The sequence below is a fragment of the Aptenodytes patagonicus genome, chromosome 1 (assembly GCF_965638725.1).
Source record: "Aptenodytes patagonicus chromosome 1, bAptPat1.pri.cur, whole genome shotgun sequence".
Classification (NCBI taxonomy): Eukaryota; Metazoa; Chordata; class Aves; order Sphenisciformes; family Spheniscidae; genus Aptenodytes; species Aptenodytes patagonicus.
Genome location: NC_134949.1, coordinates 198,363,261 through 198,381,943, shown reverse-complemented (window position 1 = coordinate 198,381,943; position 18,683 = coordinate 198,363,261). Strand labels below are relative to the sequence as shown.

Here is an 18,683-nt window from a genome sequence, read left to right as displayed (position 1 = left end):
TGCAGATCAAACAGGGTAGCTTGAGCAGAAATGTCAGTGAAACATTGCACCTTCTGCTTCTAGGTGTCAAGCTATTAAACCTGTATTTTAGCTCTTGGTATTTTTTTTAATGTAGATCTATTTAAAAATCATAATAACAGTAAACGTATTTTGAAAGCCTCAATTTTTCACTGCTAACACAGAAGCAATTTTTCAGAGGTAGACTTTATGCTACCTTAAAGACTGGCACAGTGAAATTACTTTGACTTAATCATTTCTTCTGTCAGATGAACCAAGATAAACTGGGTATGTATGCACTCTTAGCCTTATCCCATTGATAAGCTTTTTAAACATATCTTAGGGCAATTTAAGCCAAATTCATGTTATCTTGCAGCAGTGGGCAGCTGAGAGGTGAGAGGGGAGCCTGTGTGAAGATGATTGCTATAGCTGCTACAGCTCAGCTAACATGCAGGAGTTTATTCACCTGCTATAACTCAACGCTATAGGTCAGATTCTGCTCAGAATTAAAAAAAAATAAATCTGTTAGCCTTCAAACGTAGTTTTAAACACAAGCAATCCTTTTGAAGTTAAGATACCTATTTACAGAGATGCATGCTTGTAGAATCACGGTCTTAATAGTCAATACTTTCTGTAGTAAATAAAGCTTCAAAATTCAAAAGTTTCTCAAAATTCAAGCAAAACATTTAACCAGTACTATAATTCTAATCTCTGGCTATAGTAGTTGAAATTTTCAAGTTAGTTTTGCAGACGTTTGGTGTCAGTTTTGAAGATGTCTTCCTTGGAATCGCATAACTGTGATCCACTGTTCCAACGGTTGAGCTGGAACCCAAGAGTTCTTTGGTTCTCAAAATCAGACCACATGCCTTTGATAAGGGACCAGTGTATTATATACTCACTGGCAATATTATTTAAGCTTTACAACTATGAAGAACATTCCTTCCAACATTTGCCAGTGCATGCTCTTGTCTTTCAAATTCCTTTGCTCATTTAAAAAGTTTTCAGCAATTTATTTATGTTGTTGTTGGTCTTGAAAAGCTCTTTTCATTTGTGTTGGATCACAGAAACTGAATGCTGGAATTGCTGTTTTTGGAAAGTGCTGCCATTTGTGTTAGTGATAAAATGTATCATGTTGTTATGGCAACTGAAATCCTAATGTACTGATTAATGACACTGACATTATTTGATGGAAAGACTCATTTGATGCTGTTCAGTCCTCTGGAATATTTCAATGAACTTTTTCTTTTAATTTAATATTATTTGGTGCAATACAGTTAGTTTTATACGAATTCTGTGTGCAATACTTTCTGAAAAGATTGTCATGTTACAGTAGCTTAGTGATCCCAGACTGTGATCAGAGACAGTTGTTGTACCTGAACACCTTGAATATATTTCCCTTGTAATAGTGTTTCTAGATTTGCTATTGTAAGGCCAGTCTTTTTTTTCAGGTATTCTAATAACCTAGTAATACTGGCAGTTGATCCTGTATATCAAAAAACTGGATACTGTGCATCAGAATAAAATGCAGGTTTTGCCTCTTAATCTTCTTTCTCATAGCTTCTGTTTCTTAATATTTCCTGAAAAGATGAAGTTCTACGCACTTGGTCTTTGAGATTTCTTTAACTTGTCAATTCCCAATGGTTAGTGAATTCAGCCCTGATTTTAGTGGATGCAGTTTCGGTGTCTTTGTTCTTTTGCTGCCTGTTACAGCAGGGCCGAATCTAGATTCATGGTTACCTTGGTTTCCTCGGCTTCTCCTGGTGTTCCACTTGCATGGGTTTGGCTGTGAAATAGTTGTAACTACTGTTTCTGATAGATAAAAATGCAACTGCAACTGTAAACACATCACCATGGTGATTAAAGTAAACAGCTTCACGAGCAATGTAAAGTAAAAATACTAGTTTGTCTTCAAAAAATATTAAACTTTCCAGTTAAATTTAGCATCCAGTCCCTGTGCATTGTTACTCATTTAGATCCAGAAAAATAACAGGACACAGACTTCATAGCAGTGTTGGTAAAAGGCTGTAGCAAGTTTTAAATCTCTGACCACTATCACTTTCAGCTCTTCCTTTTTGACCGATTATGGAATCAGGTGCTGTCAAGGTAAAACAAATAGAATATATTTGCTGGTAGATGAAAAAAAAATGTGTGTATTTACAAAGGACAGCGAGAAGCCAGAGGAGGTAGAAGGTAGATCACTAAGATTATCAGTCTTTTAAAAGATGCAGGGGAGTGCAAGTGAAAAACTAATGTATGCAAATTAAATCCTTCTACTATTTTTTTTTCATGATTGCAGAAATAAAGAAGCTAATTTCTTGGTTATCAGGATCATATATGTGAGTTTATCTATGTACGATACAAAAAGATGAAGAAGCCTTCTTTTGTTTTAAAACTTTAAGCTGTTTTCACCGTTGAAGGGCTTTTTAATGTAACTGACACTGATTTTTAATGTGTATTTTTAGTGTATATCTTTAATTCCTTGTATGTAGTACAGTTATATTTCCTACGATTTGTGAATTATGTTTTTGTTTTGTTTTTTAGAGAGCAGATAATAAAACAGTCCACAGAACTGGTCTGCAGAGCTTACAGTGAGTTATATGCAGCTGTGATGGATCCTTCAAATGAATATAAGGATCCAGAAACTATACTACACAGATCTCCTCATCAAGTTCAGGCACTCCTTTCATAGTCTTGCTTCCCCCAGATTTATCAGAATCCATAATTCTGTATTTGTTGAGTATTTGCGTCGAGTTATTTTTCTGTTTTGAATTTTGATGTGTAACTGTGTAGTTAAAATATGTAGGAATGCTTTTTTTTAATCTGCTTGGCAGAAGTCTAGTCTTTCCTGTGTCTTTGAATACCTTCTATAGGCCAGAAAATAGAATATAGATTAAAAATTATTTTAATGTATTCCTCTAATGGAAATGGACCTTGACAATATGCAATCTCTTTGAAAAAGGAGAAAGAAGCTTTTTCCTTGCTGTACATAATCCTTTCAGCTACAGGTTGAACCAGTGTCTCTTAACGACCTCACCAATATTTTTATTTGCTCTTTTCCCTGTTCTTTCACTCTTTTTCTCAGCCTATCATCAGTAAATGCTGATAACTGTAATTTTAATACAACTGATATACTTTGAATGTCTCAAGTGCATCACTTTTACAGCTCATAAATCACTTCAGAGTATTTGATGCGTTTTTTCGAATCCTGTTGATTTAAATTTTTTAGGCAAAATTTGTGTGCTTTTCTGGAATCCATTATCGTTGCTAGTTCTGGTGTTTTCTGTAAGAAAAAGAAGTACTTGAATTACATGCATGTACATAAGCTGGAAATTAATGCTTTAAGTTATTTGTATAATTTTGTTTTACTGGAAGAATTTTGTTTTAGTGCAATCATTCTGTAGGAATCCTTGTATCAGTTGAAACTTGCTGATCTCTTAAGGCAATAACAATGTAGGTTAGAAAAATGGTTTGCACAGCAGTATGGCCATTCCTCCTTCACATGTACGTGGTTTTTGTTTTGCCTTTTGTTAAGTACAGAAAAGTCTATCTGCTCTAGTACAAGCATTTATTCAGTTAATAATCCACCAAGAGATTTTCATGGTTTACATGTCTGCAGTGGTGCTCCTGAAAATTGTAGTTAAGTTCACCTGTGGCAGCCACAGGTAGTCCTGGGAATTATGTGGGAGAGCCAGGGTGTGTAGTTGTTCTAGGCTGATGCGCAGAAAGCCATGAGTGAAGGTTTCATTTCTTTCCTCCTTCGGTGCAAAGCTGAACCTGCTCTGTGTAGAAACCCTAATTATATAGAGAGTTATGATTTAGGGGACCTTTGCTTCCAGTAAAAGAGGAAAATAGGTAAGTAGGACACTTGTTCTCTGTTGGGCCTTATGATAATTTTCTGCAAATTCCTTAAACATATTCTTCTTTTAGGAAAGCCTTGTTATAGAGAAACCTTTAGGAAACAGAATGTTAGTAAAAGGAATTTGGGGTGTTTTGGTGTTAGGTTTTTTGTTGGTTTGTTTGTTTTTTAAAGGATAACTTAAGCTAACTTTCGTTGGAAGCATTTCACTTTTTTTTTCCTCTTTGTTGTTGTATGGGTGCCACAGAGTTATTACAGTTGCCTGAGTTTACACTCATTAGATGTGGCTTATTTATATACATTGAGGGGAAGATGAGCAATCATTCATGTTGAATAACTTACATACTTTATTTTTATCAGTAATAATATTTCCCATATAAAATACATACTTAGTGGCAGCCAAGTCTGCAATTTAGTGTATGTTGCAAAAGAGCAAGAAATAGAGAAGAGCAGCAGCAATACATTTTAGTCTCTCAGAAAACAAGATATATCCAGTGTGCTCAGAAATCCGCTTCCTTGGTAATACCACAATAAAGCAATAGCTCCTTTTCCGAATGGGCATAATTTGTTGGTATAATAGAAGATTTGAAAGTGCAAGTGTCCCTGGAGTTCTTGTATCAGGCATAAATTCTTCTGTAAATGTGAATGTTAGATTTATTCTGTTTAAAAACTCCAGACCCATAAGACAAAAAATTCTAGAAGCTTAGAAAAGCTCTAATGAAAATTATGCTCTTTTACTAGGTAAGGCACTTTAAATTACTCAGATTTTGCATTACCATAGTATACATTCAGAAGGCTGTTCATTGTTGTTTAATAATGTTAATATTGCTTAATATGCCTATAATTATTATCTAATATACGAAAATTACATCAGTTGTGAAAGGATTGTAAATTAGCTTGTTATTAGATTAACATACTTATAAGAGCAAACTTTTTCCTGAAATTACACTCAACCTCAGTCTCCAATAATCAGTCAGTAGTTTGCATGAGGATTAGTAAGAAGTTGCTTCCTATGTTTGAGTCCATGTAGAGACTTATCCATGATTTTATCTTCTCTTAATAAAAATGCAAAAGCTATAAAAGTTGTAACTTACAAAAATTAAAGTCAGTCACTAATTCTGGTCTGTGCAATTAAAGTAAATGGCAAAGGGTCACTAATGAGAAAGGACGTCAATAAAAGCATTTGATTTACTGACTTCTGTCTTCCATGTTGTTATTTCCTCTTGCTTGCCTTCCTAAGAGGAGGAAGGAAAAGGTGATTAGATTTTGACCTGCCTTTTCTAGCTTCGTGTTTCTGACCCTTTTATTTTACAAATTCCCAGGATTTCCACACCAGGAACCATGAAGCTGCAGTACTCTAATTGCTCAGTTAGATGGATGACCCGTAAGCGTTGCAGTAAATGGAATCATTCTGGATGTCGGTACCGGCTCCGTATTCAGACCAGTTACTGCAGGTCCGGCTTGAGCGTCACAGTGCATGAAGAGACGCTCGCCTGGCTGGGCTGAGTCAGTCAGCGCTGCTGCTGTTGGTCCTTAAACACTTCACATGGAGGGGCATGCCTTCAAAGAGTGAGTCTGTTATTCTGTGCTGGGCAGCAATATGCTTGGGAAAACTGGGTAAAGAGAGGTATTTGAATACTGCCTATAGCAGGCAGCGCTCTCGGCATTTGACACTCTGACAACCCAGTTCTGAGAACAGATGCGTAAAAGGCTTCTTTTTGCATCGTTGTCTGATGCAAAGAGCACTTTTGTGGGAAGTGGGAGAGCTGGGTTCTGGGCCAAAGGAGTTTGGAATCGACATCTCCCGCCTTCCTGGAGAGCACCCAAACCCTTGGCTGTTGTGTAGTATGAGATGGGGCAGCTCCGTTTCTTCTCTTTTGAATTTAGCAGCTGTGCATAAATCAATGCAAAATATGGGAGGCATGAGATAGAATAAGCGAGGAGGAGTATGGCCCTGTGGCATGTACGTGAGGGCTCTCCTGAGGACTCCAAGGTCTAGATCTTCCTCCTTCCTTCCTATTTTTTATGTAGGGACCTTATCTTTGACCTCCAATACATGAGTCCCTGAAACAGAATCAGGATCCCAAGACTTTGTCACCCACGGAATATCCAGCAAACAGCAAGATACAGAGTTGAGTTTGGGTTGGACCTAAGGTGGTTCATTCACACTGGTGACAATGCCCCTGTGTTCAATCCTGTGTGTACAATTTTCTCCTCCCCTCTTTATAAATAGCACACCACTATGGAAATAAAATATAAAAGTTATTTTGGTTATAGCAAGCACACAGCAGCCCAGCCACAGTGATTTTTTTTTTTCTATTATAGGAAAAGAGAAGCTTAAGGAGGTGTGGAAAGGTGAGAATACATTTGTTTTGCAGCATTTCAGAGTGCTCCTCCCTATTCTCTGAGATTTATGACTCTAGCCCTGCATTTTGTCTGTTAATAGACTCAGCTGTAATTATTAAAGTTTTTGAAATATGTGTTGGAGGAAAATACTTTCAGAACCGCTAAACTTTTCCATTCATTTAAAAAAAATCTATCTGTTCTTTGATCCCTTTGCTTGCCTTGCTGAGTCACTTTGCAGGCAACCCAGGGGGTGGGAAGCTTGTAAAATTTTGAAAATTAAACAAAGGGGTTAGACATATTTCCATGAGTAAAACACACCCTCCAGAAGCAACACAGGCATGGGTGTGGGTTGGTTTGAAATCCACTGCCACCTGCTTCTGAGGGAAAATGCAGAAAAAGAGACATTTGCTTATGATGAGGGCACCCATCCAAAACAGCCATGGTAGGGTTAGATGCCGTAAATTGATGTTAAATTGATGTTACGTTTGAATAGTTCAGAGAATTTTCAAAATGCAGGTTAGAAGAAACTGGCAGTGGAAATAAAAGGTACGTCATATAACTGAACTCCCTCGCATACTGGATTTAGTTGTTAAAGGTTTCCAGAACCTCTACATCTTTTCCCCACCACTCTTAAGCACTTTGCAAACTAAACTTCAAGACAATCCTGCAACTGCTACACCAATTCTAACCCTTGGCAATTCAGAGTAAAATGAGATGCTTTGAGTCACCCAGTGGCATACAAAGCAAAAAACTCGGATCCAATTTGTTTCTTGAAAGAATTTCAAAAAATGGGAAATGAATATAACTTGAACTTGGGTATTTGTCCTGAAGGGTAGGAGAGGCAGTGCCCTCCGTATGGCAGGGCAGGTTTCTCCAGTCATCCGCTGCACGGTAGAAAGCCAACTTCAGTTTTTCAAAATCAAACTACTTCTTCAAAAGTTTTTTACAAGTGTTTTAAAGGTGAGCATGTGTACTAAACAGGGCGTTTGCTGCCTGGCTAGGCTGCTGGGCTGGTGCTCCAGCGGGGATATTCACACTAGCCCAGTATATGTGGTCACCAAATGCTCAAAAGGCGGGTGAACCTCTTGTAACACAAAGGTCTTCTTCCGATACCCCAGCTATCTACATCCTTGAGTAAAGAGCCACTTTACGTAGAGCTGGTGTAGGGCTGAAGTAAACCCAAGACATTGCATCTGTCTTGGTCCTTGACCGACTGTTCATCCCCTCAAAGATGATGCAGGTAAATCTTCAGTAATCTGCAGCATCCTCTGGTGCAAAGCTATGCAAAGACAAAGTGCAAAGGAGCCCTTTACACCTGAAAATGTACACTTACCCCTTATCTTACGTACATTAATGTACATATCTTGCGTGCATTAACGCCTAAACGAGGGTGCGACCCCCTCACACTACAATTGTCACACAGACTTTGCATACAATGGAAAGATGAACCACAAAGGCTTTTCTCTTCACAAAAAAAGTTTATTTTGACTACCTTGCTTTAGCAGTAAGGAAACCTCGATGGAGCAAGGTATGGCTGAAAGGTGTTTGATAAATTACTGCAGAGCAGACAAAAAAGAAAAAGACTGTTGCATGTTTCATATTCAGACAATGAAGCTTTCATTCGCTGCCTAGTTCACAGATGTGGTATTGTCAAATTGCAGGAAAATGCCTGGCAGACTGTATCATTGACTGTATTTAGGGAGAAAATTCAGAACATGCTATTTATAGAAGCCACACAAATAAGCACAGAGTTCTTATCAGCCAAAGATAACATTAGTCGTGATTTATCAAAGTAATCTTTATTTTATGGAAAATGGATAATAGGGTGTAATTTAATCCTTTGTGAACGTAATGTATATTTCAAAGGGTTCTTTTTTGTTAATAAAACCATTTGTTGTACTTGTTAAACTAATTAGTCTTGTTGCTGTTGCTTATGACAGGATAAAAGATGCCTGTTAACGAAAACGGGGAGGAGAAGACAGGTTCAAAAGTTTGTGAAGTTTGTACTCCTTGCAAGCCAGTTTTCTGATCAAAACAGGTTTCGCCCCTTTCGCTGCGAGCCTGCGTTAACTGAGTTTGTGCAGATGATACATTTTCCTTTTTTAATTCCAAAATGGATTACCCAAAAAATTCATCTTATCTCTGGGTGTTTCACCTGCTACAGGCATCAGGGGCTTCTCCGACTTCCCTGGGTACTGATGCTGGCGTGAGCCACTGTGCCTGCCGGCCCCGCCGCTGAGCGCCGACAGGGAGGGTGACGTTCCTGGCCGCTTCTCCCTACTCTTTGCATTTTTTCCACCATGTGCAAACGCATTCCAGGAGTCACGGAGAAGGGGAAAAGGGAAGAAAACAGAGCTGCCTGGGTGCATCCTCCACCGGTCCCTGGCCGGCCACGTGCCTTTCGCTGGGCGAGGGCAGGTTTTGCAGGGGCGGAGCGTGGGGCTGAAGCTGTGCCGAGTCTTGGCTCTGTGAGAGGCCCCGGCAGCGGTGCCAGACTGCAGAGGCAGGACATGAGCTCATTCTCTGGATCTGCAGTTGACCTTGAAAGATCAGAGTCAGAAATGGGAAGGAGTCAGAAGAGGACACATATTTTATTATCATCTTTTTTTTTTTCCTTAGTGTTTTTGGTGTCCTTGTTTGTAGCCTAGCAGCCTCATGAACTTTTAATAGCAATTTATGAATGATTTTCAGAAGATGACTCTTAAAAGACTGGCTAAGCTCTTAAAGGTCCTTCTCTCTTAGAAATAGCCCAGAAAATGCCCCTCAGAAGGACCAAGTTATGGAGAAATCCTTAAAGTAATGTCCCTACTGTCTGTGTCAGTTCTGCGTTGTCATCCCGGTTCCTTGGTTCTCTTTGTACCCTCTGTTGTACAAACTGTCCAAATACAACATTTCTAATCCTGAATTACTGCATCCAGAAGTTTCACAGATCCTCAAATCTCCTGGACACAGAGGTGAGAAGCCTTGGTCACGCTTCCAGCTTGCGTGGCCCCACTGGAGAGATCATGGAGCAGATCTGCCTTCTCCAACACTTCCCTACCTTGCTCTGAGGACACCTGCCCACTTCAGCAGGAGAGACTTGTCCCTGTTCAAGAAGGACGGTGCTTCTGCTGCCTCTGTTACCACTGTCCCGAGCCCTGTGGGCTCACAGCTTGGGGTAGGGCTGTCCTGCTCCTTCTTGGATGAAAAGAAAGAACAGGCAGATTACCAGACAAGCTACTTGGTTTGTGTAGATGAAATATAGCCTTCACTTCAGCAAATGCTAAGTCAGAAATTTGAATGGCGTGTCCAACCATTCTGCCTTTGGGTCAGGTGGCCCTGCTGCTCCATACCTAAATACTATAGGAAAGACAAACATTTATCCCTATGAGGAGCCATCCCCACCTGTGGCTCGGAGAGAAACCTGTGCCTCGGGTCTGGTGCTCCAGACAACAGCAGCAGAACGACTGTGTGTCTGCTTACGGCAGCCCTGCTAACGCTGTGAGGAGGAGCCAGTGTGCCCCAGGGACTTCCAGGACAGTGACCCAAGCACATTCCAGGAGAAGATCAGCTTGCCAGCACTTTGACTTGGAAAGGGCTCCAAATCCGAGTATGTCGTAGCAACGTTGTCCTCTCTTCGGTTTCAGTAACAACTTATACTTGAACACGCTCTTGCACTGTTTGGTTTGTTTACAAAATACACCGATTCCTTTGGATCCCCTTCCCCAGACCCTCTTGGCAGCACACAGGGATATCACAGCAGTGATAAAAATGTGTCAGCTATCCACTTAAATGGGATCAATTTAGAGAGTCCTTTGGTTTTTATTTTTTATATCCAGAATGACAAAAGGACTGAAAACTGTTTCACAAACAGTGTATAAACTAGACTGCCGCATGAGGAGTGCTACCCCATAGTCCTCGTTCTTCTAATGAGAAGAGATGTCAGGCTGTTTTCAAACCACCTGCTTTGGGTATGCAGCCCAGGCATGGTAATGCCTGAACATTACATGTTCTGAGTTACAGAGCACTGAGTTACACCAAATACAGAGTGGATCCTGGCATCTTGTCGAGTCAGCGGAGAGAACTGGGTGGCTCCTGGAGGCCTCTGAAGGGTGACGTGGGTCCTTGAAATGGCGAATCTGCTTTTCAAATGCCAATACCATGTTAGGGCCGCTGTGGTTGCACAATGAGAAACTCTGTACGAGGTACAAGCTCCTGCTGCCAGTCTAAATTTTGTTCAAGAAAAATCAGAGGGTTTTGGAGGGGTTATTTTGCCGTAGCAGATTTTGTACTGGATCAGGTTGTACTCATGCCTCCAGAGGTTTTCGGCCATTTATTGTATGTTTTTTCCTCACCTGGACGCAAAGCTCCTTGGAAAAGGAGTTGTGCATTTTCCATATCTTTACAAAACATCATATTCCCAAGGTTTTCTGGTGTAGCCTAGAAAGTCCTATTGAGTACTAAGCTGAGACCACAGAGCAGCAGCGACAAAGCCGAGCTGTCTGGAGGCGAGACCGTGGTGGGTATGGCGAGAGCAGTGACTGCGCCAGGCACAGGGCGGTCGCTGCCCGAACCCCCCTGCCGCTGCTGCATGATCAAGGTCAAGGAGATTGCAGCAGGACACAGGCTTGGGATGCAGGCTCGTTGCTGCTATGGTGTTTTGCCTTTCCCTTTGATTCCCCTTTTCCTTACAAAGATCACACACTGCTGAAGCAAGTGGCTAAAAAGAAGACGGCGGTTGTCACTTCCTGCGTGCGCATGTCTAGCCACCTCCCTGATTGCTAAGGCAGAGCACGGAGAGGGAGGCGATCGCCGCACATGGAAGTGCAGAATCTGCTCCAATAATCCCTACTGGGCAGAGGAAAACAGCGACCTTCCTTTTTAGCTCTCATTTTTATTTAAACGCTGGATGATGTGGCTTTTAGTTCAGGGAATTGATACGGACTGAGAAAATTGCAGAAAGGTGAGATGAGGTATTTTTTGCCAGTATTTTTTCTGTCCTGCAGAACCCGCATTGTCTTTCGTAAACAGGTGAGGAGGTGTCTGTGGTTGTGAACATGTTCTTCCTTTTTCTTCTTGGAAATCCACTCTCAATTAGTCCAGAACATTGGATAAACTGGTGCTAATGAAATAAAAGGGTTTATTAGGTTACACAACGGTATGCAGTGGCTTAGGGGACGAAGTCAGATATTTACTCAGGCTAAGTTTAGAAGAGAAAACAGCCAGGGACATCACAAGTGAAGCAGCTGAAAATCAAAATTTCATCTATCAGGCAGATTCGTAGGTTAAATAGGGGGATAAAGAATACAACAAGGGTGTTATGTGGAGAGCAACTCATTTTTTTCTGACTCTCCATTGGAGGTCTTTGCAGTTACCACTTTCCCTCCAACCACCCGCTACATGATTGAACTCTGGCATCAACTCTACAAAGCTCTTCAGTGTATGATTAAGATCAAGTGACTTCATGGGAATGTAAATATGTACTTAACTTTAAGTCCAACATGTGCCTGAGACCCAAAGACAGCTCTTGTTGAGGGCATAGCTCCCAGTGAAGTCAGCAGCACAGGACTGAGTGCTCAAAGCAATGTTTTTCTGATCAGGTAGAGAAAACTGCTTCAGAAGAGATTAACTGTGCTGTAAAAGTGCTTCTCTCTCCCTTTAGACAACACAGTGGGGACCAGTTCGGAGACAGCCATCTGCGCTGGGTCAGTCTGAGCCCTGGACCTTGAGTCCTGCTTTGTGCTCCCAGTTAAGTAAGGAAAAGGCAGAATCAGAGAAAAGCAAATTGAGCGAGGTTGGCTCTGCACAGAACCACCTGGAAACTGAGTTTACTTGGGCTGGCATAGCTTTCAGTAACTAAAGATCCCAGCATGGCCTAAAATACCCTTAAATGCCACAATCGCAACAGAACTAAAATAATTTAGTGGGCACTTAACCAGCCAGATACATACACACACTCCTGTCTGCGTTTTCCTGGACAGAAAGTGTAGGTTGTGACCTCTCCAAGATCTTTCTGAGCACCATCTTTCTTGGCACGTCCAGGATGTCATGGGACCTGAGCTCTGCAGGTCCCGGCTGTGGAGCCCTGCTCCCGAGCAGCCTGCTGCTCCGCACTCCTCATTCAACAGCTGCCCCGTGAGAAGCTTGGGTGCTTACACTGACTGCAGCTGCAGCAATGTACAGCAAAAAATGAGGCTGAGACCCTCTAATTACCGCTGTCACCTCCATCTGAAGAGCTTGACAGCCAGTGCAAATCCCAAAGTCCTGAGTAGAGATTGCTTGACATGGATTTAGTAGGTATCATTTCTCCCATCCCCTGAAGTCATGTTTTCTCGCCAGGTAAGTACATTGCTGGGAAATGAGAATGGACCAGCACCAGCATTTCTGAGCTTGATTTTACTGATTTTCTGAATGCAGAAATGCAGTGGGTTTAAATGCATTGTTTGTGTCCTAAGATACAGAAACAGAAGTTTTTTAGCTTCCCAAGTGTACTTACCCTGGATGCGTTTTCTGGAGTCATGATGTTCTTGGTCTAGAAAAGGCTAAAAATGTTGCCTAAGTGGAAACCAGAGTCAGCTCAGAGCTCTGTTACAGGTGACTCTGACTTGGGTGGGATGGCAGAGGGCGAAGGGTGGGAGTGCCTGATTTTTTAATAGTTTTTTTCTTCAGTAAGTTCCCGATGCTGTAGAAACTTACGCACACATTTCAGCACATGAGTAAACCTATTGCATGTATATATTTGAAATCAAGCAGGTGATTTCAAAGGGAGGGGGCATCTGCATACGTATGTTCTCGTGAACTCTGCTACACACGGATGTGTAAGGCTGCAGCTCGTCTGACGTTCGGTCTCTCAGCAGAGGTGCAGTCTTAGAATAACCTCCGAGTGTCCCATCACATCTGAGTTATTTCTGGCTGCAACTGAAGATGGAGAAATAACATTCTTCTGGTCAAGGACTGAATCTAACAAATGTGCTTGGAAGAAAACTCCCAATCCAGCTCCCTACATGGAGAAGACCACTGACAGATTGAGGTTTTAACAAACCAATAGGAAAAATCATTCTTTCTGCATTTAGGTGTGTTAAAAATACAGGCAAAATTTTATACATGCATATTGGCCAGTATTTAGACTTTTAAAGAATCTCTCATTAATCTGAGTTAAAACTAATCTATTCATTGCATAATTTTTTTTATCCCCTCCTAAAAGGAAAAAGAGGCAAATTTCATAAGAAATTGTGTTGGATATTGATGCTGCTTGGTGTTACACAAAGGAGCACAGAACATGGAAATCTTCAGTTATGGTTCTTTTCCATATATCTACTTTCCAAAACATACTTTTTAATGGTCCATATATTTAAAGCATAATCTTCACTAAATGTCCTGATTTCTCCTAAGGAATGGAAACACATAGAGTGCTGTGAATTTAGATCAGAATTTTTTACATGATGCCCATTCTTTTTAGTTTCAAGACATAATACATAGAACATTTGCAACTTCTTTTAGACTCTCCTATATGCACATTGTTATTTAATAGTCAAGCTCTTAAATACATTGCCTGTAACGGATTCCTTGTGAAAAGTCTTAACTGGAGCAATGATTAAAAGCAGGTTTTGGTCCAAAAACATGAAGGGGGAAAAAAGCAGGAGAAACCAACATGTGCAATGTATACCTTGAGTGTAATAGAGCAAGAGTGAGCTTATATACTTTAATCAGAAGGTCAAAAGCAAATTGGCTTGGCAGTTTATATTATATTGCCTGGAGATCCTGGCTCCTGAGAACAGGAAACCCTAAAATCACAAGTCAGTAAAGAAGAGATTCAGTAGGATCGGAGGAAGTGTGAGGGACGGGAGCAAAGAAAGATATATGGTCTGCAGAAAGACATGACGTGGAAAATGCTTACCAGAGGCAGAGATTACTTGAGGCAGAAGTTAAGATACAAGTGGCACAGAAAATATTACAGGAAGCTGCTCTAGACCTTGATGCCAGAGCGAAAAGACAGAGGAAGGGCTGGTAAATGCAGATAAAGGAGGCAGTTGCAGCCTGGGCGATGGGGACAGGGACTGTGCCGAGGCTGCAGGGGCGCAGGGCGGGAGGGAAGGGTGTTTCTGCAGATAGCGGGAGGCTGTTTCTTCCATGGTTTGGGGGGGCAGCGGCAAGATCAGAGGCTGCTCAGAAAGTCATTCTGAGGAATGAAACAGAGAGGAGAAATTAACGGGGAGCTAGTGATCATTCCTGAGTGAAGGATCATGCCATGCATTAAAAATAGACCCTAGCATGCAAGAATAAAGGCTTTTCAGGTTTCAGGTAATGACATTTCAGACAGGCCCATCTATATCAGAAGTCAGAAACATCAATACACTGTATTACAGGTGTTTACATGCCAGGCTCAAACAAACAAAAAACCCCCTTCATTTAGAACACACCGGAGTTACGTTCACCTTTGCATAAGCCTCAAAACCATGCAGCTGGTATGATCCTCAGCCCAGCTGCGCTGCAACGGGCCGTATGATGAAGCCTGCAGGTGATAGAGGCATATGGGGTCTGTGCCTGTCCCCTGCCCCTGTGCAGAAGGTGGGGAGGCTCCAGAGGGCCTGGGGGGATGTTGGGAGAGGCAGTAGGGATGCACGATGCCAGCGGGACCCTTTCTCCTTTGGGCACCGGCACCTGAAGTTAGTGAGCTCTGTGGGAAGAGAAAGGGAGGTGAGAGGGGCAAGTGGACTAAATGCCATGCCTGAGCCCCAGTGTCCCCACAGCAGTTGGTTGCTAATGATGTGGACCAGTTTGCTTGGAGCAGGGGGATAAGCAAAGGAGAGGTTTGCAGACCCTGTGGCAGAGAGGTTTGTGGTTAAAGCCCAAAACAGTGAAGCAGGAAATCTGGGTTTCTTTCCTGGTTGTCAACACTGGTGGGGAAGTCACTTAATCTCTGTGCTTCAGTTCCCCTGCTCTGGGTGTCGTGAATAGCTTGACCGGAGTCAAGAATAGCTGCCCGCCCTGGCAGGGTGAGAGGAAGCTGAACACACGCGTGTGTGAGGAAAGGGCCTCTTCGCTGTGTTTTCCCATCCAAACCCACAGCACTGAATAAGCAGATATTTTATTACCCTGATGTTGTTGGTCTAATCTGAATCTTTCTGCTCTGTTTGCGCCCTTATCTGGCTGCAGCCGGCAGAAGGACGGCAAGGAGGAGGCTCTGCTTAGCCCTCCTCATGCATCCCCTAGCATCCGCTTGCAGCAGAAGATTAAATCTGCTGATCTGCCCTTCTTACTCTGCCTCTCCAGCAGTGTCATGGATGGATGCCAGATCACTGCCCTCATCTGAAATGCCATTTAGCAAAGACTATGAGATAGTAAGGCAGTAAGGATAGTTGTATACTTAAATGCCAGGTCAGGTCCTAAAGCCAGAAAAAAACCACAGCCTAGCATCAAATTATACAGAAGGTAGCTCAGGTCTAAAACCTGAATATGTATCTTTTGTGGACCACAACTCCCGTGGTAAAATCACCAATAGGGACATAGCTTTGGCCCGACCTAAACATCCACCTGAGGCAATTGCAGCTTTAAGGCTTTGCTTATTTTTTTGCTGTTGTTCATGTTTATTGAAAGAGATTATTTCTTCATTTTCCACCTAGCCAGATGAAAGATTTCGCTGAGAGCTGTGTCTAACATCTAAATAATTGTTTCTTGTACATTAGAGGAAGAGTTGGCTTTCTCCAGTCCCACATACTGCAGGTCCACCCTACAAAGACATTGTTAAGCCGGTCGTGGGGAGTACAGATGGGGCATATTACACTGATACTTACCCTCACCTTTCTTGTCCTTGTAAATCCTTAAGACCTTTTACCTAAAGACTGAAGATTTGTTCTACATTAAAACATCCTTTTCCTCTTTTCTTATCTTCTTCTGACCTTATCTTTTCTATATCAGAATTACCTGACTCTCTTTATCTTGTCACTTTGGCTCCCTTTTTTCGTTGCTGATGCAGTTTCCCTCTTAAACCTCACTTCCCTTGTAAAGCTTATTGCCTTTGTGCTCTTTTCCAGGAGCCCCGTCTTCTATCGCAAACTGGAGATCATATCTTTTAGCCTTCTCCCACAGTGGTTGATTTTAATCCTTAGTCCTAGTCACTTGTGACTAATTAGATTGCTTTCATAAAATGATAGACATTTGCACTGGGATTTTACCCTGTGGTAATCTGAATTTAAGTAGCTCCGCTGTTTGTTGTTACTACTTTCAATCAGTTTCTTTTTACTGTGAAAAATTAGGTTCAGGGTGAATTTTCCTCCAAGTTCTTTACTTTGCAGATCATTAAGTTGTATTCTCCATACCAGGGGGTATATATTTTTTTTTTTGTTTAACCCTCTCCTTTGTTTTGTCTTAACAGCCATGAATCCTGGGAGAGAAAGTTTTGAATTATTTTCCCTCTCTTTCTGCACCCAGCAGTTGCTCGAGCCCTTTCTCCTGTTCTCCATCTCTTGGCTCCTTGTACACAGGAGCTGCCTGTGATTTCTTTACCACGCTGCACTGCATCTTTACCAAGTAGTACAGCTTTCTCTTCTTCAAGGCCTCAATATCAAATCTCTAATTACTCTAAGCATCATATTCTTCCTGTTCTCATCAGGTTGTAACTGCTCCACTTTTCAGTGCCTATCCCACTTCTTGTTCACCATTGCTTTTACTTACGCACATTTGGGAATATTTGATGCTCTTCTCAGCCTGTCTGTACTGGTTACATCCTCTATCTTGGTTTGGTTTGGGTTTTTTTTATATACGCTACCTGTCATACTGGTGGAAGTAGCCATGTTGTAAAACCTTGGTGCACCCACAGACCTTGAGTATTGTGTGCAGCTCTGGTCTCTGCAGCTGAAGAAGGACATAATGGAATCAAAAAAAGCTACAGAGAATGGCAATTAAAATGGTGAAGAGAATGGTGCAAGCTGCTTATGAAGAGAGACCGAAGAGGCTGGATTGCTTCAATTTGGAGAGAAGGTGGCTGAGGAAGGATATGACAGAGGCTTACAAAACATGAAGGCAGTAGTAAGGTGAATGCAGAGATACTGTTCACCTGATCCCTCAATAGTAGAAGTGTGGGCACTCAATGAAACATGAATGTATTTATAACATAGAAGCAAGACAATTTTTACATGGCAAATAGACAAATTTGGGAACTTGTTGCCACCAGAGCTTGTGGAGACAGACAGTACCATCAGGTGCAAAAGGACTGGACAGAAATCTCATGACAGGTCCGTAAAAAGATCCTAAAGAAAACAAGCCAGGACATACTCTCTAACATCCCTAATCCTACAACTGCTGTGTGGGGCACTGCGAGGACAACGGACCTTGGGTAGAAGCAAGATTTGTGTGCTCTCTCCAGAGAACCAGGACAGACGGACACTGATCTGACATGGGAAGGCATTTCCTGCACTCTCCCGTCTTTGCCATTTATTGCTAGGGATCATTAAACAACAGGACTCACGCTGTTCAGAGAGGAGAAATAAGAGCAAGAGCACGACCCTTCAGGGTGGATGACTGCTCAGAGGTTGGCAGAGTTACTGGGAGTCGGCAAAATTTCAGAGGGCTCAGGTGAGACTGAGGTGCCAGGACCCTCACTGGCAGAAGGCAGAGGGAAGATCTGACAATCAGAGACTGCAGCCTCACTCCAGCGGGTGCTGAGGGCAGATGCGACTCCTTCCACACCGAGCTATCTTGTCAGATAAAAATTTCAAGACAGGAACAAGTGATTTATAGTTTTGCCCCATTATAACTCACTGTGGGTTGCAATGGTAATAAAAATAATCCAGAAAGGAAATAGATATGATATTCCTAACCAAACCATTAACAAATAGAATTGCTGTGTGTTAAAGGGAAAATTTGTTGCACACAAAAGGATAATTTGTGATTGAAATGGTTTTTCCATTTCCTGATTTTACCCAGCCTTCCTGTATGGTCTGAGGAGGGCTGCTCACCTCTTTTGATGTCAAATCTCTGCCCATTGAGTGCAGACAATGCAAAACTGGGAGGAGTGGCTGATACACCAGAGGGTTGTGCAGCCATCCAGAGGACTGGAGAAATGGGTTGGCAGGAACCTCATCAAGTTCAAAAAGAAAACGCAAAGTCCTGCACCTGGGGAAAGAAATGCAAAGTCCTGCACCAGTACAAGCTTGGGGCTGACCATCTGGAAGCAGCTTGGCAGAAAAGGACCTGGGGGTCCTGGTGGACAACAAGTTGAACATGAGCCAGCGATGTGCCCTTGTGACAAAGAAGGCCAGCGGTATCCTGGGCTGCATTAGGGAGAGCATTGCCAGCAGGATGAGGGAGGTGATCCTTCCCCTCTGCTCAGCACTGGTGAGACTCATCTGGAGTGCTGGATCCAGGTGTGGGCTCTCCAGTACAAAAGAGACATGGACATACTGGAGTGAGTCCAGGGAAGGACCACAGAGTTGATGAAGGGACTGGAGCGTCTGACATGCGTGGAGAGGCTGAATCCATGCTGTAATTCAACTAACACCTGTTT

General features: G+C 42.2%; 1 protein-coding gene across 2 annotated transcripts in view; it reads left to right on the top strand.

Moving 5' to 3' along the window:
• The window catches only part of COG6 (component of oligomeric golgi complex 6), a 61,202-nt gene extending 56,154 nt beyond the window's left edge, over nt 1-5,048 (top strand). For both annotated transcript variants that reach the window (XM_076364193.1, XM_076364194.1), the window contains exon 19: nt 2,539-5,048. In XM_076364193.1, the coding sequence (XP_076220308.1) occupies nt 2,539-2,686 (148 nt within the window). In that variant the 3' untranslated portion in view covers nt 2,687-5,048. The remainder of the gene's footprint in view (nt 1-2,538) is intronic.
• Nucleotides 5,049-18,683: the final 13,635 nt, after the last annotated feature.